Source organism: Hyperoodon ampullatus, assembly GCF_949752795.1.
Source record: "Hyperoodon ampullatus genome assembly, chromosome: 3".
Lineage (NCBI taxonomy): Eukaryota > Metazoa > Chordata > Mammalia > Artiodactyla > Ziphiidae > Hyperoodon > Hyperoodon ampullatus.
This window is the reverse complement of record NC_136916.1, coordinates 142,984,016-143,003,884: the sequence shown is the minus strand read 5'-3', so window position 1 is coordinate 143,003,884 and position 19,869 is coordinate 142,984,016. Positions and strand designations below refer to the sequence as shown.

Genomic DNA, 19,869 nt, shown 5'->3' with positions numbered 1-19,869 from the left:
TCACTGTAGAAGATTGCTTTTTGCATTATCATCAGAGGCCATTTCATTAACCAGCTGTTCTATAGATAACTGGATAGCATTCTTGACAAGAGAAGAAGCTGTTTCTATTAAGAGTGTTTCATATTGTTCTGAAGTTCTACTCTCAAAACCACTATCATTAGCAAAAACTCCCACTTGCTCATTTTCGATTGAAATTAAGAATTTCTTAGGGACATTTTTAGATTTCTTAACATCAAATTCACTGATTTCAGTGTCTGTGATAATAATAGCAATTGGCTCCATTCTTTTGCTTTCTTCTGGTTTGGGTTTTTCTGCAGTGATTTCATTTACTTGAAAATCTGATTGCTGGCTCAGTTCAGTATCTTTCGGCTTACTCTCCTGAGCGACAGTCTCTTTACTTTCACGGTCTCTCCAGTCTGGTCCACTTTCTAGGATACTGTGTCTGGCTTCTTCCAGAATTTGTTGACCTGGGACTGAAGGTGAGGGAGGAACATCAGAAACCACTGGGAGCTCGTGTTCTGTGTCTGAAGTTTCCAGTGGGCTTGCTTGCTGAGGTTGAATGCTTTGTTTTTCCTCAAGCGTTTCAATATCTTTTTCAAGGATTAGAGTTCCTGTTTGAATAGCAGAATGCCCTGTATCTAACTCAAGTTCTACTGAAATCACTTTCTCTCCAGGAGAAGTTATGCTGTTGTTCACATTTGATTCACAGACCTCATCACTCCCTTTCTGTGAGACATCTTCCCTTACGTCCTGCTTCGACTTGGTCTTTGCTGCCTGGTCATCTGATTGGGTGAGAGTTTTTGTATCCAAACTTCCAGTCTCTTGTTGGACTTTGATACTGCAGTCTGAGTCTTCTATAATTTTGGAATGATTACTTCTTTTCTCCCCTTTTGAGAATTTTATACAGGGAATCTTGAGTCTGGATTTTGCCTTTTTTTTAGAATTGTCATCCTCAGCACTGATTTCAGGTTGCACTTTGGCCTCAAAGGGCTTTTGCTGCTTTGAAGAATCTGACCTTTTGCTGCGCGTTACAAGGCGTTTGATGGAGGCCCAGGCCCCCCTGGGGGGCTCTGGCTGATCAGAAGCTCCTGCTTCTGGGGGACACTTCCTTGCTGCATCAGCAGCTTCAGAGCCAGCTTTGGGCTTCATTGCTTTGGCTGCTTTCTTTCTTCTCTTGAAGCAAAGCGTCGATGCTTTTTTCTCCTGCCTCTCATTCTGAGGACTAACTTCTGCTGATCTCTTCTCATCCTTGCTTTCTACTTGTATTTCAGGAACTGTGATCTCCATTTTTATATTACACTCTTTCTTTCTCTAGAAAACTATATCCTCTCTTCCTTAGCAGCCTTTTATGACAAAAAAGTAGGCAAAAATATCACACTAAGTAAAATTTCTTCCCGATGCAATCACTCCTTTCGTCTTACTCCATACAGTTGTTTTAGGTGGTTTTTCCAGTTATAAAAATGCCTTGTTTCTCTATTACTTGTAATTTCTCTCTTTAATTTCTTCATGAAAGCCCTTTTACTGGATAATTTTTGTTTTATTTAAGGGTCAACCTGATAAGAGAAAAGAGAGTGGTATTTTATTTCACCATCAGCCTACTGTTTTCTATAGAGACTATTTCAGTTGAATGCATATGGTTCTACTGGGCATGTTTCCCATATAGTAACTTACTAAAATGACTGGAGAATAAAAATTGGGGTTTACTTTTGCCCTATCCAAAAGATTTCAGTGTGAATTTATTTTGCTGTCTTTTGTTTGTTAAAACTTCATTTTGGATTACTCTGCAAATCTGATATTATTTTATCAGTTCTGGAGTTGTGCTGTCTTTACGAATTGCTTATGACTCTGAATTGCAAGTTAACAAAAACCACCACCACCACCATGAACAACAAAAAACAATGAAGGGCAGGGTGTAATTTTTATTAATGCAATAAAGAGCTCTGAAGTTGCAAAGGATCTTAGAGATTATTTGAGATTATTCAAGTCGAGCCAGATGAAGAAACTGAGCTTCAGAGTGGGCAGCTGGCCTGCTAAAAGCCACACAGTTAGATGAGGTCATAGCCAGAGTTAGAACTGAAGACTTTGACTCTCTAATGTTCTTTCCATTATACCATAAGGTTTCTGTTCTAAAAATGTATGTTCCATGAAGGAGGTGCTACTTTTCATACATGCTCTTGGGAAATTTTTAACATTACTGTCATTCTCCACTCTTAAATCTGTTTGTGTAATTTTGACTTTTTTTCTAAGTATCTGCAGTTCAGACATTTTCCATAACGAGCACATAGCTGAAGGTCAGAGTGAATGGTAATAATAGTTGACATTTATTGAGCAACTCCTGTCTATCAGGAAGTGCTAATAAGCACTTTTACCTACATCTCTAATCTTCCCACAACATTACAGAGTAGGTGGTGGTATCACCATCTACAGATGAAGAAACTGAGGCCTAGAGAGGTTAAGTAACTTGCTCTAGATTATACAGCTAATCGATAACAGAGCTCAGATTCAACCCAAGATTGCCTGTTTCTAAAGCCCGTCCTCTGGAACTGGGTTTTAAGAGTTTCATCAGAAAAATGAATTGTTTGGAGATGCTAATCTGCACTAGACTCGCTAGTCAAAAAATTTAAAAATTGCTTAAATGGTTGTGTTACCATAATGGAGCCCATCAACTGATAACTGAACCAAGACTAGACTGAGTTCTTGCTATTTTAAAATTTAAGCTTTTGCAATTCTTTATATTTTATTTTCTTGGTTCTGGAACTAATTTGAAAGCCAGAAATAAGTTGATGAGATATGCAATTGGCAAACTGATTAGTTACATGTAAATATAAAGGTATATTTTAAATCAATCCACAGAATGGTATGAGGGTACCAATGAATAGAGACGTGAGGTGATCACCTAACAAAAATCCTATGAATTTTAGTTGATGGATGTCCTAAAATAAGCAAAGGGACTCTATCTTTGTACTGTTTTTTATTTTTATTTTTGTAAATCCTTCACTGTTGAAGGTTTATTTGGGTAGCTCTTGATTCTGTGAACCACAGAAGGAATTGGAACTCTGAAACAGTTCATGATCTAAGTAAATATCCTCTTAGGTTGAGTGTTACATACTCCATGCCCCTGAGAGAAAGGCAAAGTCATCCTAGAACAATGATGGAACTAAAATACGAACATTTTACAGTGTCCCTCCTCATATGTTTCCATAAGCACAAGAACCACGGCTGATTATAGCTCCTTAAGTCTCGTCACCTCTTGTGGGTTCTCAGTGCCTGAGAGTTTTTATTAACCAGAGGCTGTATAGCTAATAGAAATATTGAAATCGGATCATGTTTAGGAATGTATCATTTGAAACTAACCTGGATTGCCCAAAGACAAACTGCTTGAGAAGCTCACTTAAATGTATATCATGATGCAGAAATAAATACCCAAACAAAACCTAACTGAAATGGGGAAAATGCAGCCTGTAGATACTAAAACTTTGCAGGACGTTAGACTGCAAATGATTCACCCTTAACCTGCACAAATAGTTTTATCGCCTGGGCAATCTTAAAGTCCCTGTTTTAATTTCCTGATAGAATCGCAAGTCTACTGCCACAAAAAATACCCCGTCCCCTTTCCCCGTGAGCAGAGAAGCACGGAGGCAAACAGCAGCCACTCCCTGGGGAAAGCAGTGAATCTCCCAGCGCCAGGTGTGGACCACGAAGCTTTCTCCTGGAGGAGGGCGTCTCTCCTTCGGCTTGAATCGCCTTATGGCAGGAGCTAGAGCGCAGCAGAAAGTACTCAAAAAGGAAAGTGCTGGGGCGGGCGTGGAAGACATAACCCAGCTTCAAGCTATCTGCACAACTATAATGGTCAGGAACCCGGCACTCTATTTCCCCCCAAAAGGGCAAAGAAGGAAAAAAGCTACCAGCAACACGAGCTGTAACGCGCAGAGGATAGGTGTGGGCAGAGCTTTTGAGGGTCGCGCTGGCTGGAGATTTCTGCAGACAAACGACCTTCCCGATTCTCACTCCGGCCACCTCGGGCGGCCCGGATTCCCGGTGTCCAGCGGGCACCTCCCGCCCACTTTGCCGCGCAGGCGGTCAGCGGACCGGGCACCGGTCCGCACCCTTTACCCGCAACCTACTCGCCCTCTTCACTTACTGCTGGCGCTGGGGTCCCTGGCCGACGCTGTCGCCGAGGTCGCGGGGGCGCTCGCTGGGCTGGGCGCACGGGTAGGCGGGAAGCCACGGTCGTACCCGGAGCAAGCAGCCCTCTGCAGAGACCGCAGCCCCGCGGCGCCCCCTCCCCCAGAGGGCGGGGACTGACAGCCGGCTGCACCAATGCGCGCGGAGGGTGCGGGCGCGGGACGGGGCCGGGCTAGGGGCGGTGGGCGCGGGGGAGGGGGGAGGGGGTGATCGGGAGGTCTTTCCGAGAGCAGTTCGCCCAGCCACGGGCGCTCCCAGACTGGCGCGAATCCCCGGCGCGCGACCACATCGGGGGCCACCGAGAGAGGGCTGGCAGATGGGGAGGGGACCAGGGTCATAAGCCTCCCATTTTCTCAGGCGCAAAGTAGCAAAATCCAATTTTAAATTATAGGCACTCCCATTATAAATCGCCCCACTGAATATTTAAGTCACAGCAGATATCACATTTTAAAAGTAGGATTGAAAACTGTGCAGAGTGAATCTCGTTTGGCGAGAAAATTACATGAACTGAGAGAGAAAAACCCCATTACACCCAAACCCACTCCTGGAAAAGTTTTGGTTATCAAAGGGTTCATTGCCAAATCCTCTTAGAGGCCCAAGACACAGACCCGTGTCTTCCTAAGTATCTAGAAGGCAGGTAGGGATGATGCAACCTGTGTGCCATCGAGGTCAGAACACAGGAACCGAGCCCCATCCATCTTTTATACCTTATATATATTTCCAAGAATAAGTAGCTTACAAGTTATCCATGTTTCCCTTTAGGATATTCCTAGGTGCCTGCTTAAGCTTGTTCCTCTCAAGTGGGGCGTGGAGAACAGGAGACAGCTTTCCTCACAATTCCAGTCCTGATCAGAGCAAAGGGCACAGGCAATATCTACCCTCCTGCCTGACTAGGTAGGCTGTGTATTTTCACACATTTTGAGTCTTAAAACAAGTTCCTAGCCTTAGTGAAAAGCACCATAAGCATTTATTTGTACACATAATCCATTGTGTACAATGCATTAACACTAATGAAAGGTGTTACAATGAGAGTGGGCTTAATATTACCTACAACGGCATTCCTGGGAGCTCCAGAGGTGAGGTCCTGTGGGATGCACAATTCCTGCCTTCTCTGGCCCCTCCCAGGCAGATGAAGAATCCATTAAGATGGAGGGAAGAACTACTGAGAAGTAGTTGTACTTAACTCTTTTCTTCAATAGGATCATGATCTTTGAGAGTAAACCTCAGTTACCCATTTTTGGATGTTTTTCCAGGAATATATTTTACCTCTGTAAGTACTTATTAAGCAAAGAACTATTAGGACACAACAGCAAAGCTGAACCTAAGCTGTCAAGATCTTAGAGACAAGAGCTGTAAAACAGGAAAATCCATAAGCATCTAATTTATAGTAGTTATAATTAATAATTCAATTTATCTTTGTTCATTCATTGAATACCAGTCTGTGAAGATGTTTTATATCCCCAGATGAGTTACTAACCCTGCTTACTGTCAGTTTTGAACTTTAAACAAGCCAAAAGAAATCCATGCCACTCATAACCAACTGAAATGGAATTACTTATTGAGATCCAAGTTTTCTCAAATCTAGGAGATCTGGGAGTTTGCAACAATTTCAGGCAAAAATGAGCTTATGTAGATGAAGACAGGGTAGAATAGCTGTCTTATTAGGAAGTAACTGGAAATGAAATCAGCGATAGGTTAAAAGCAATAAAGGCCATCTTAATGACTTGTAAGATCTTATCCCACTTGTTCTTCTTAAAAAAAAAACCCAACTACTGAAAGGGAACTGAAGAGTGGTTTGAGGTAAGAGGTGAATTGATTTTGTATTTGAAGGGCAGATTTCTGTAAGGTGTATTACATATAACTCATCTCCAACCTCCAACACACACACTCACAGAGTACAGAACTATAAATAAAATACTGCACTGTCGTTTTTCTTTAGAATATAACTAGAACCCGATGCCATATCTGAGTTTGAAAAAAATGTATCCAGTATCTCATACATGAAAGAAACCTGTCATCCTTGAACTCACTTAAGTGACAGTTAGTAAGTTATTACCCATATCATTGTCTGCTACTCAGTTAGTAGCTTTTCATTATATAATGAGAAACAGGCTCTAAATATATCTCCAATCTGATGAGAAATTATCCTACCTACAGCTTATCTTAACATCACCAGATACAGCGTGCCAATAAAATCACTTGCTTATTTATCTGATCTCTACTGATCATACTGTTTCTCCCATCCTGGTCCCTATCCACCCACAGGCTGGGCCTGTAGCTACCAAACCATGAAACAACGGTTAAGTGTCCATCAGAAGGACTGTTTAAATACTCCACAGCCACAAGAAACAAGATGAATCCCAAACTGCTGATGGAGCAAGACCTCCAAGGTATATTGCCAAGTGGAAAAAGCAAACTGTACCATTTGAATTTTTACTGAAGGCATATTTTACTTCTAGGAAAATTCTTGCATTAGTCCATTCACTCCAAGCAACACCTGGTAGAAACGATTTGGCTTATTTATTGTATTAGGGCTGTTTATAATTTTTGCCTTATAAACCTCCACTTACCCTCTCCCACCAACTGTGTTCACTACTTCTATCAATATTAAAGATTTAAACCCACACAGCAGGGACTTCCCTGGTGGTCCAGTGGTTAAGACTCCGGGTTTCCAATGCAGGGGGTGCAGTCGGGGAACTAAGATCCCACATGCTGTGGGGTGCGGCCAAAAATTTTTTTTAATTAAATAAATAAATAAACCCACATGGCTTTTGGTGATATGAGGAAGCCTAAATTCCTTAAGGTGATCTTTAAGTCACCACGTCTGACAATAGACTGCTTTCTTCCCCTGTTTACAAATTGAATTCCCAGCAAGTCCCATCTAGATGAGGTTTTATAGGACATTTTAAAAAACACTAGAAACAATGAACTCCATGCAGACAGACATCACTGAGTGTGTACAATGTGCCAGGCAGTATACAAAGCATGGTGGGGCTGGGGGTCCGTGCCCATGGCCCCTTTGCCATATGCCCTCCGAAGCACTGTCATCATTTCTTTAAACTGCAAAACCGACACTATTACAATCACACCTAGGGGATTAAAAATAATAAAACCAAGGACACCAGGAAAAACACTGCCCTGCCCATGCTAGCAGTCTTTTAGCACTGGCACCGGTGGGGATGCAACATCTTCTGGAAGGATCCAATGCAGGAAGAAAAAGGGGGAAAGGGAGGAAAGATGGGAGAGGAAGAACAGAGATAGAAGATAAAGAACAAGAAGAGAAGGGAAAACATGTGAGGGAAAAAACATCCTGTAGGGAGGGAGAGAGAACTCAGGCACAGGGTAGAAGCTCAATAAATATGTGCTGAACCAACAGAGCAGAAAGAGCTACCCTACAGTTAATGTTGTATGACCATCCTTCCTGAGGACTTATTAAAAATAAATGGTGCTGGGCTTCCCTGGTGGCACAGTGGTTAAGAATCTGTCTGCCAATGCATGGGACACAGGTTCGAGCCCTGGCCCGGGAAGATCCCACACGCTGCGGAGCAACTAAGCCCGTGTGTCACAACTACTAAGCCTGCGCTCTACAGCCTGAGAGCCACAACTACTGAAGCCCGCTTGCCTAGAGCCCGTGCTCTGCAACAAGAGAAGCCATCGCAGTGAGAAGCCCGTGCACCGCAACGAACAGCAGCCCCTGCTCTCCGCCACTAGAGAAAGCCCGCACGCAGCAACGGAGACCCAATGCAGCCAAAAATAAATATAAATAAAATAAATTTTTAAAAAATGGTGCTAAAGCTGTGACAGAAACGGGAATTCTAAGGAAATTCAGGACAAAAACCTGTGTAAGCAATACTTTCTCGGCATAAAAAAAAAAAAGAATACAGAAAAGTATATGACAAAAAGGCACGTCCTCCAGACTCTACTTCTCCCTCAGCCCTCTCAGGAGGCCTCCTGTCCTCCCAGAAACACACAAGCCATGCACCTTTCCCCCTTTAAACACAATGTATCACATAGTACACACTACAACTTGCTTCTTCAGTCCCAGGGGTCTCCCGGATCACACAGGACAAGAGAGCTAGGGCAGCAGTCTGTTAATGCTACAATTTATATTTGAACACCAAGATTGCAAAATTATTTACTTTTATTCTAGGGATTCAGTAAAGTAATGAGGCATGTGCATGAATGATTTGTGTTGACTTATACACGATGGTGGGAATTAATACTGAAGAAAGGCTTCTGGGGAAACTCCCACTACTTATTTTTCAGAAAATCTCTGGGGCCAGGACTGACTTCTCTCAACTTCCACACACTTCCTGATAGGAGGCCCGAATAAACACTGGCCAAACTTTCAAAGTTGCTTCTTGAAGATGGACAATCTGGAAGGAAAATGAAACATGAAATAGTTTTCTCTAAGCGCTGAAACATCTCCTCTTCCCTTCCACACAGCACCATCACCCTCTCTCACTGTCAAAGTTGTCAACATTTACCTCCCGTCCCACTGCCAGCTCTTCTGGGGTCTGTCCATAGACTTGAAGACAATGCACAGCATTTACATTATGGCTGTGTGAATACTGTTCAAGGGCAGACCAAGCATGAGCCAGGATGACATTTCTGTGTGCTCCCCCAGCATCTAGCACACGGTCTCTGCTGTGTAAGCAGAGGTGCTTCTATGAGCAACCACCCTTACAGTTGCCCAGATGATGGCCACGGTTTGCTTCCACCTGGACCTTTACATTCTTAAACAATGTTAGAGCTTTTCTTTTGCATAATTACCCTTTTGACACCCTTGTCTTTCTAGCTCTCTCTACTCTTTCTCAATTCCTCCCTCCTCCTGTTCCATGTGGGATTTGTAACTCTGGGTCACCTGCAGTTGTCAGGACTCCCCTTCTTTACAGTCCAGACCAGGCTTTGTTTTCCTGAAAACCGGGTCTCCCTTTTCTTTGTTTGGTCTTCGCTGTGCTGCAGTACACTGCTAAATCCCTTCCTAGGAAGAGGCGTCGGGGTGCCAAACTGTGCGTGTCTGAAAACCTCTGAATAGATTTGGTGGGTGTAAATACAGGTGGAAAGTCATCTTTCCCCGTAGACTTGGAGGGCATTCCTCCACTGTCTAGGAGCCTTTTACTGCTAAGAAGACAGGGGTTCAGGCTAATTCTCATTTTTTTTTTTCATAGGCAAGCCATTTCTTCTTCTTTGGAGAGGATTTTTAGGATTTTCCTCTTTGATGTTTCTGAAATTTCACTTGGATATGTCCAGGGGTGGCTCATTCATTGTGATGAGTCCTTGGGGGCCCTTCACTTAAGACCCAAGAACTCCTGGACTGGTCCTGCTTCCTTCTCTTTTCTACTTTCTGGGACATTTACTCACTCTTGTGTGCCAACTGTCTATTCAGAGTATACAGACCTTCAGCTGCTCCTGCCCTCCAATGTGCCATCAGCTCCAAGCCCGGAGCCTCCTGGGGCTCCACAGAGGAGGTCTAACCTACACTGGGGTCCCTCCTTAGTTCACTGGATGGCACCTTTCCACCCTACACTGACAAACTGTGATGAACCCTGCTCTTCTTCCAAAAATGTTGAAATATAAGTATTTCATTCATTGGTTACTGCCAACCCTCACTACTGCCCCCTCTCCTGTCACTGATGTCTGGAAAGAAAACTTTTGAAAGCACTGAATTTGCGCTTTCATAGCTTTAGCTGGAGTCCTATAATTCATAAACATGCCTCATAAGGAAAAAAGCAGAACTTTCACCAGAAACAACTTACCTGTTTAGAACAGCCCATTCACCTGCTCAGTTTCAGGGTCCAAATCAATATCATAGAAACAGGGCCGGGTAGGGAGTCCAGGCATGGTGCTCATCTAGGAGATGCAAAATAGCATTAAAAACAAACTTAATATGATGTTTTTTTTCACCTTCCCTTCAGCTAGAAAGCTCAAGGCACAAAGACAGAGTATTATTTTATAGTTAACCATAAAATGGCACGCTTCATGTTACATATTAAAAACCAAGTCACTGATCCTGTTATGATCTTAGAGAGAAACCCTCGAGTCCTCCAGCAAACCAAACACCAGGCTTCCTCATGGGCTCCCACACAGACTGGTGCAACAAGAGGCTGAGGAGGTGCCTCCACCTTCGTCCCACAATGGCAGGTGCTGGGGGTGCTGAGGAGTCAGTTATTCACCCCCTCGGTCCTCACATCACAAAATCAAAATGAGGTGCAGGGCTTGTCTGCTGTTTAATTTTGTTTTAATGAGTCTTGTGTAGATACCCATATTATTTTTGCTTCAGCAACACAACATTAGGAATCAGTATCCTTTAACTTGGGCCAAGACATTTCTGTACCTAATCTAGATGGTTTTACAATCACTGTTCTTACTGGTCCAATTTGGCCTTCTAAACCTGAACTTGCAATGCTCATGGATTTTATTTACACTTGCTTCTTTTTCTAAAGAGTTGGCTTTGACAAACATCTACTTAGATATAAATCTGTAAGACTTGTAAGTGGAAAACTCAGTACATTTTTAACCTGAAACAATGTCCTTTATAATGAATACATACATACAAGTTTCAAATCAGATCTAGACAGGAAAAGAGTTAAAGTGGAACTTCTACAACTTAACTATAAAAATGTCATAGAAAAGGATGAGTCACCTTACATAACACAAAACACTTATACTTTAAAAAACCTGGTTCTGACATCTGAGTGCCAATCAATACTTCCTAGAACGTACTACAGGTAGCTGACATCGGTCTCTGTTCTCACATTCTGTAAGAGATACGCGACTGCTGAGTGTGGGGACAAGGAGGAAAAAGGAAGGGACTGGTCCTCCGCCCTAGCCTAAGAGCCTGAAGATGATACTAAAGATGAAGGACAGGGCTTTCCTGGTGGCGCAGTGGTTGGGAATCTGCCTGTCAACGCAGGGGACACGGGTTCAAGCCCTGGTCTGGGAAGATCCCACATGCCGCGGAGCAACTAGGCCCGTGAGCCACAACTACTGAGCCTGCACATCTGGAGCCTGTGCTCTGCAACAAGAGAGGCCACGATAGTGAGAGGCCCGCGCACCGCGATGAAGAGTGGCACCCGCTTGCCGCAACCAGAGAAAGCCCTCGCACAGAAACGAAGACCCAACGCAGCCCCAAAAAAAAAAAAAAAAAGATGAAGGACAGGTGCCCACTGATGTAGACACGCACATGGGCAGAAAATTCTGAAGATAATCCCCAAAATAGCGATTAGTAGAATTATCAGTACTACTCTTTCCCAAAGAGGACTTTTTTCCCCTTAAACATTGGTCATGTTGATAATCAGAAAATTTTTTTAAATGAAAAGAGTATGTATACATACATATAGGAACTTAGATATAAAACTCCAAAAAGAAGCCACCACACCTTGAATTAGTACATAAAATGCTCAAGTCCTCTGAACCCTGTTCAGGCCCCAACAGCAATCAGAAACCCTGAAGAACAGTAACTGTTAAGGTGTCTAGATTATGTGCGGAAATGTCTTGGTCCAGATGGGCTTCTAAGGTGAGAGTCTGTTCTGGATGAGAAAGTCCCAGCCTGACACTTTCAGCTTTGCCTTCGTCTCTACAGCCACCCCTCTGCACCCACACATCAAAGTAGCAGCGACAATACTGCTCCTTCAGCTACCAGGTTCTGACAATTTCTCTGGAAACACACATTCTGCAATATTCAAGGTGCTGGGGAAATGGTTTAACGTTCCTACTGAAAGGGAATTTCTACAAACCCCAGGCACTGATGAACCTCGGAGCAGAGCGACGCACGCCTCGTGCCTCTGGAGGGAGGGGCTGAGGGGCACTGGTGCACACGCCCTGTCTGACCACCACTGTGACGCATGATGCTGCCCCACAGAGAGCTGACAAGAGCAGGGCTCACACCTTTAATAACCTGACCAAGGCCAAAAGCAGCTGGGGTGAAAGTGGATTCAGTTTTAATGTTCTGTACTTTCAACTATCATATCACCTCCTACTGCTTTCTTACTATACTGAAAGAAGCTCCAAAAGGAGGTCAATCGGTTTCTTTTACTTGTGTATTGGCTTAGTTTACTATTTCGATCCTGTATTGCAGTAAGAACAATCTGCAGATGTAGGATACTGGGCGGATCTGTGGGGGAACCTGGGCACAGGATCAATGCAGACTCTGGGACAAAGTTAGTCCAAACTGCAAGTATGTCCTTAAGCTTTCCTCTACCTCCCTATTAGTAATTTTCCTCCTTAAACATGCATGAAACCTGTAAGATAAGATTTGATAATCAAATCATCTCAAAGTGTAAATAAACCCCCTCACCTTTCATATCTACAGGGTTCACTCACATTTTAAGGGGGAAATTCTTTACTCAAAAATGATGCATTCCCTGAATTTCAGGCATAAGCTCCAGGCCTGTCAAGAAGAACTGGGAGGTGCAGAGCCTCAAAAGGGCTGTTGGGAGGACCGAGTCAGTCTGTGAAAGGTGCCCAAAAAAGTCAGTTGTGATTATATATAAGCACCACCACAGCCTATGAATCAGGCCCATCCTGGATTCAGTCAAGGTCATACTGCCACTGGGAAACAGAATTATTATTCAGTACAAGCAGTCATAGCATCATCCTTGAACTGAGACCAAGATGGTCCATAGCAAGACGATTCATCGTAACGGGCCCAACTCCAGCTTTCTCCTCAGCAATGAACTCTGCTAATTCGGCATTTGCGTGATGGCTTCAGTAATCAATTTAAGAAGCACGGGTGAACAAGCAACGCGCTCTGCTTGCAGCACTCACTCACCGTTCCCACCAGGGGGTACAGAAAGCCAGCCCCAACGCTGGCGCGGATGTCGCGAATGGGGAGGACAAAGCCCGTGGGCACGCCTTTTTGCTCTGGGTTGTGAGACAAGGACAAGTGTGTCTTGGCCATGCAGATGGGCAGATTCCCAAAGCCCTGGGGAAAGACAGGAACAGAAGTGGGACAAATGAAAGGCTGGCAACGCAACGAAGAACATCCGGGCACTGTGCTGATATGGCTTCTGCAATTTATTTGAAACATCCAACTCCCTTTACATACATCTCTACATCACTGCCCTCCTCCAGCTTAGTTATTCTTGATTTAAAAAAAAACAAAAAACTTTGTTGGGTGAAGGAGGTAAGCACTCACAACCATATCCCACAAGTGAATATTTCACTTTCATTTATATAACCAATTAAAAACGATAGCTTGGGGCTTCCCTGGTGGCGCAGTGGTTGGGAGTCCTCCTGCCGATGCAGGGGACACGGGTTCGCGCCCCGGTCCGGGAAGATCCCACATGCCGCGGAGCGGCTGGGCCCGTGAGCCATGGCCGCTGAGCCTGCGCGTCCGGAGCCTGTGCTCCGCAATGGGAGAGACCACAACAGTGAGAGGCCCATGTACCGCAAAACAAAACAAACAAACAAACAAAAAACGATAGCTTGGAGCAGACATGAAGGTACGACTAAAGGCTCTCAATAAAGACACCCCATATTTCCTCATGGCTTTCCCACACTCACATACCACCTCTGGGTAGATAAAGAACTTGGGACCGGACCACCTAATCCACGCTCAGTATTTAAGAGGGGAGAAGGCTGCCGCCCAGAGGAGGGAAGCAATGCCTGGTGGGCTGGAAGAATGCAGGTATTCTGACCCCAAGGCCTGCTGGATAAAGAGCTGAAAGAACCAACCAAACATCTACCTGCTTTGTATAGACTTCAGCTTTGTGCTGTGCTTCGGGGAGCAATTCAATGTCATCTGCCCCATAGATCTTCTGTGCAATGATCCTGATTTTATCCTCAACTGGGAGCTAACAGACAGGAAAGAGAGGGGAGACCATGACTAGACACCCATGAGGACACGAACCTTTACTTACAGCCATGTTCCAGGTCAGAGTCCCCAAAAGGGCCAGAGAAGTTTTTATACACATACACAAATAGGCAAATAGTTTGAGGTTTATTGGATTAGAACTTTTTTTTTTTTTACTACCAAGCCCCAGATTTTATACGTGGAAAATGTCTCACAGGTGTAAAATTACTGTGTGTGTGTGTGTGTATTTAAGACCTCACTATCATAAACAATACTGCTCACTACTCAAGAATAACTATTTCTTCATAAATAAAATATAATGCTCCAATAACGAAGATCAGTCTCCTGTCAAAGCAGACCTGGGATACTGTTTATGAACTAAGGCAACTGATATCCATTCACAGAACCCCTGGTGTGTACAGGAGAGGCAGATGCTATCTTTAACACAACATACCGATCGTTAATCGCTGTTACTTAGAAATAGTTATAAAAACAAGATCATCTACATATTTAAACAACCTAGTGACTTACACAATCAACATGCAATGGGTATGGTGGGAAAGGATATGCTTTCCATGGCACCTGTGCAAACAGTGCAGCAGAGGGAGGCCAGTGGTCCAACCAGTGACCTCTAGGTCTAACAAGGAAGCCCAGGGCTGCTTGCTCCAGGGCAAAGCTTTCGGATGTGGGGCTTGGCCTCTTAAATGCTGCTGCAGCCTAGCTCAAGGCACTAGGATTCAGAGTAAACAGCACAGGGAGAAACTACCCGAAGGAAATGGGAAGGACAGCTACTCACAGGTAACCTGGGTGAGCAAATCACTGAAATTAGGCAATATCAGACTCTATGGTCCCTAGCAACTAAGGCTAAGAGAATACTGAGTTTTGTTTTGTGAAAGAAATAATTATCTTAAATAATGAAAATAAACATTTTCTTTTGAACTAAACAGTGATCATTTATGAAGGGGCTTTGTATATGGATATAAATAAATATAATTGTCTATTCAATTACAGCTTTATAAAGATCCAATAGGAACTACTTTCATATGCCTCTTATAATTGGAGCTCTATAAATGCCAAGACATATTCAGGACTTCTGAAGCAAAAGTACTTTCGTTGAGGAGTGATTTAAGACCAACAGATGCTTAAGAGAAAAAGTGGCAGCCTCCTGTTTGTCAGAACAGAGAAAAGTTCCAAGTAGAAATGGGTTATAAAGTCCTCATTACCCCACTTCTTCAGGCCTCCTGCTTGCCTTCAAGGACTGGGTTTCCTAATTCAGGTACTGTGGATGGGGGCTTAGAAAGGGTGCCTGTAAATGCTTTGTGTTTGTTGCAAACTTGTGTTTAGGGCATTTCCTAAAAAGATGGTTGGTTGAACAGGTTTTCAAACCAGTCTATAAAACTAAAGCTCAACAGGAAAATGTCCATGTCAGTAGGAGAATGTTAATTAATTGTAACTAAGATATAAGAGTATTATACATGCAAGGGCCAAAGAAAACAAGAGATTGTTAAAATTCAAGAGTAATAGGGTTTCTTCCGTGTACCTTTTTATGGCTATTTTTGAAAGTTTATGATTATCTTCTAAAAACCAAGCCAAAAAGCAGCCTAGATAATACAAGCAGAACTAGCTTCAACATTCATTTCATGTTCCTAACAGTTTCCAATTATCGTGGGCATACTACTAATGTCTAATCACAACCTGAAATACACAGAGAACTGAAAACAAAATACAACGCTATAATAACAACACTTTTGTGAACTGTCTTTACTGCATCCCAGAATAAGCAGTGCTTCTGCCTGAGCCAGATGTACCGTAATTTACTCAGTGGTGGAAAGAATGCTGAAGCCTGCCAAGGTGCTTTGGTTTTGCACCTGAGTGCTTCTCTGAACTTGAGGCAGCGTCCGTACCAGGAAGTGCACTTCGGACCACACTGCTTTCCCCTATATTGGGGAAAATGTTTCTGAGTTTGATGTAGCCCCTTGCCAATTTGCCATGACTCTTGCTTCTATATGTAACCCTCTCTCCTGCCAGCAAAGGGACTGTACTGTGAGTCTTTTCAAAGTTAGGATGTGAGCCAACCTCCCGGGATGTTCTTGCCTGGACGCCCTCCTCTGCCCGTAAGCAGCAACGTGCGTTGGTAAGAAAGCTGTCTGGAGTTGAGAGTCCAGGCTGTGGTCGTGTAACTCACCTACAGGGGAATCAAACCCACAGGATGAAGCTGCTAAACATAGGCTCTAAGCAGAAGCAGCCACACAGAAACTGCATTGTGCTTTTTGTTTTTTTGCATACAGCAGGTAGCCCACCTTGAGGTCATAGAGGAGCTGGAAGCTGCTGGGTGCCTGAGCTGCCCTCTGGACGGCCTGAGCCAGCACCAGGGCACCCTTGCCTCCTTCTGCCCAGTGAGTGCACTTCACAGCATCAAAAGCCCCATGTTCTTTGGCGAGGCGGGTGATGAGGTCCAGCTCCGCCTCCGTATCTGTCCTGTAAAGGCAGTGCTTCATGTTAAAGCATTGACGATGGCTGGAGAGGACAGAATCTGTCACGTTTTTGCCATTAAAACCCATGTGAATTACCCACTGATAAACAGACACTAATCAAGTAATACTGCCTGGGTTTGAACCCTGGCTCCACAATTTACTAGCTGGGTGACTTTCAGCCAGTTACTTAAACTTTATGTGCCTTGGTGTCCACATGGGTAAAATGGGCATAATCACAGCACTTATTTCATTGGGATGTTATGAGGCTTAGACGGTAAATACATGCAAAGTACTTAAAACATTCTAGGCACATCATAAGGAATCGATAAATACTAGCTTTTCAAAAATGCTGCTTCCTATTTTGCTGTGGTTAGACCATCAGAACAAGACCAAAACCAGCATTACGATAACTAAACAACCCACACAAGTTCTCTTACAGGAACACTTCCAGCTCAATACGTTTAACAAATTGTCAAGACAATATCCTACCAGACCTGGTGAACTAATGGAACTGTGTAGGGCTATGACCGTCTCTTAGCACAAAAGGCCTTTAAAGACCAAAAAGAACGGTTAACTTCTGGCCTGTGTGTTACCCACTTCACCTGGTGGAGAAGGGCACCCAGAGGAGCCAAATCTGACTCTGGACCCTCAGCAAGTGAGGTGATGAGTCCCCTGTGACATACGCGGTGCCTGTCATATGGCAGGCTCTCATCAACAGCTCCCAAAGCACAGGCTTAATAACCAACAGCAGTAACTGAAGAGAACAAAGATAAAAGCTGGGCTGCACAATCAGCACCAGGAGATGTTTGCTGGCCGTTTTCCACAGTCCCCCTGGACTCTTACACTTTATACTTACTTGAAGGCGTTCACGGCCACTACCACTGGAACTCCAAACATCCTGGCATTTTCAATTTGTTTCTTCAAGTTATTGAAGCCTTTTTCAACCAGCTCCAGGTTCTGCAGAAACAACAGTGGAAGGTCTGTGAGGTCAGAGAGCAGAACTGAAAACAGTTGCAGGTTCTTCTTAAAAGAGAAACTGTCTCCTTGACCCAGAAGCCACTCACTGGCAGGACAAGCCAACAGAGACACGCTGGAGCCTGCAGCCCTAGAGTGAGCTGTGCTGCTGTCCTGGCTGCCCTGAAAGGGTGAGATTTGCTGGTGCATCTGCCCTCATCGTTCTGTATCTTAATAGCTTATTTGCTGTTTAAACAGAATCAGCTGCCTTTAAATAAATTATATTTACGACCCCTGTTTTATAGATTGTATGTATTTATATGGTACAGCAGTACAAACCGACTCTGTTCAGCATGGCACAGACCCTGCCATCAGAAGACAGGGCCTAGCACACATAGTGTGTGGCATTTGTCAGAAAACATGGAGTCATCAGTGATGCTTTCATCAGTGATGAACTCAACCACAAACCTTTTTTTTTTTTTTTTATTGGTATACAGTTGCTTTACAATGTTGTGTTAGAACCATAAACCTTCTTGTGTCAGAAATGAGATAAATACCATTTTTAAGAACCAAATACTATGAAATTTAAAGGAAAGTAATTAAGGAAACACATTTTAAAATATTTTAAAATATGCTTCCTGGAGCACTGCTTGCAGCATGGGAAAACTGCAAACAACACAAAGCTCCTTCAGTAGGGGACTGAGCCAGTGAATCATGATATACACACTCGATAAATATGTATCAGGTACATGTTATGAAAAGTGAGAAAATCTGTATTAGCATGGAACCTCTCGAAGATGTACTGAGATGGCAAAACTATGAAGAGATTAATTAATCCCATTGTTGGACAAATACAAAAATACATGTGCATATTCATGGAATTTTTTTAAATGTTGAGATATACGCACCAACTGTTAACAGGGGACTCAAATCATATATATATTATATTCTTGTATTATTTAATTTTTTTTTACAAAGGGTATATTAATATATAAGCTTAAAATAAAGTATTTTAAAAATGAAAATATCATAGTCTTATATAAAAATAAATACACTAGATCATGAGTAAAACCCAGCAGTAATAGCGCTTGGTTTGTGGATTCCATAAAACAGCAGAAAAAAGGTAAGATATAGAAAACAACTGAGATAATTATAAACATGATTTATGCTTTTTCCCCCTTTAATAACTGAAAACTGAGATTAGAATTTAGTTGACATTCTAAAGAGCACAGCTAATTCCTTACCTCTAGTCACATGAAAACCAATTAATACGTAAGATTGATTGAGAATAGTTTTAAATAAGTAGAATTTCTTAAATGAAGACACCAGCTGGGCCAGTGAGGGGCAGTTGCTCTAATTAGATGCAGGAAAGGCTGCTGGGTGGCAGGAGGGCCAGAACTGTGAATTCCCCTCCTACGCATGAATCAGACAAATGACCATAAAAGGCAAATCATAACTCAGAAGACAGGCAAACTGAAGGCACCAGCAATTCTTTGCTAGCTGCGTTTGAATTACTTCATTTGGGGGCTGAAAAGTGACCCTGTACTGCCTGACAATTTAAAAGCCTCCAAAAAAGGCAGAAAACTTGAATCAACAGTGATAGCAGCCGAACTTACCATCTCATTTGGGGGCCTAATCTCTCACATGATAACCCCAAACTGGTGCTAGAGATGTTTCTTTGATGGTTACCGATATAAATATGAAAAGGTTTGAGCTCACAATTCCTTGAGCTCCTTGTTAATGCCATAAACCAAATCAGTTTATGAAAACTGCCTAGAAAAATAACCAGGATGCTGACCCTATCTGGGCCCCTTAATATGGATTTAAGTCTGCAGAGGAAAAAGCATTTCAAAAAAGGCCCCTACTTGCTTCTGATATGAACGGCATTTGAGAATCAACGAGCTAATGCAGGGAAGAAAAGGAAGCTTCCATGAGATTAGTGCAGGGTTTCTCAATCTCAGCACTACTGACATTTTGGGCTGAATATTTCTTTATGGTGGAGAGTGTCCTATGCATTGTAGCATCCCTGGCCTCTACCCACTGAATGCCAGTAGCACTCCCCACCTCAGGTTGCAACAATCAAAAATGTCTCTAGGGATTCCCTGGTGGCGCAGTGGTTGAGAGTCCGCCTGCCGATGCAGGGGACGCGGGTTCGTGCCCCGATCCTGGAAGATCCCACATGCCGCGGAGCGGCTGGGCCCGCGAGCCATGGCCATGGAGCCTGTGTGTCCGGAGCCTGTGCTCCGTAACGGGAGAGGCCACGGCAGTGAGAGGCCCGCGTACAGCAAAAAAAAAAAAAAAAAAAAAATGTCTCTAGACATTGCGAAGTGTCCTGGGGTGAGGGTTGGGATGGGGGGAATTGCTCCTGGTTGAGAACCAACCACTGGTCTAGGGGAGCGGTTTTACTGACATCCTATGCGGGCAATTGCTTTATGAGAATTTTCTTCCCTGTTTCATTTA

The 19,869-nt window shown here is 43.5% G+C and overlaps 2 protein-coding genes across 3 annotated transcripts in view; both read right to left on the bottom strand.

The window, feature by feature from the left end:
* Nucleotides 1–1,299, bottom strand: AKAP5 (A-kinase anchoring protein 5; the record flags this gene model as incomplete). The annotated part of the gene is made up of 1 exon (XM_079701233.1): nucleotides 1–1,299. The coding sequence occupies exon 1, from the start codon at nucleotides 1,285–1,287 to the stop codon at nucleotides 1–3; it is 1,287 nt and encodes a 428-aa protein (XP_079557359.1). The 5' UTR covers nucleotides 1,288–1,299.
* Nucleotides 1,300–8,346: 7,047 nt separating this feature from the next.
* The window catches only part of MTHFD1 (methylenetetrahydrofolate dehydrogenase, cyclohydrolase and formyltetrahydrofolate synthetase 1), a gene marked incomplete at its 5' end in the record, with an annotated part of 58,646 nt that continues 47,123 nt past the window's right edge, over nucleotides 8,347–19,869 (bottom strand). The window contains 6 exons of one of the 2 annotated variants that reach the window (XM_079701231.1): nucleotides 8,426–8,561; nucleotides 9,945–10,038; nucleotides 12,959–13,111; nucleotides 13,875–13,982; nucleotides 16,282–16,459; nucleotides 17,312–17,412. In XM_079701231.1, the coding sequence (XP_079557357.1) occupies nucleotides 9,949–10,038; nucleotides 12,959–13,111; nucleotides 13,875–13,982; nucleotides 16,282–16,459; nucleotides 17,312–17,412 (630 nt within the window). In that variant the 3' untranslated portion in view covers nucleotides 8,426–8,561; nucleotides 9,945–9,948. Of the gene's footprint in view, nucleotides 8,562–9,944; nucleotides 10,039–12,958; nucleotides 13,112–13,874; nucleotides 13,983–16,281; nucleotides 16,460–17,311; nucleotides 17,413–19,869 lie in introns of both variants that reach the window. The other variant, XM_079701230.1, reaches the window with a different exon arrangement.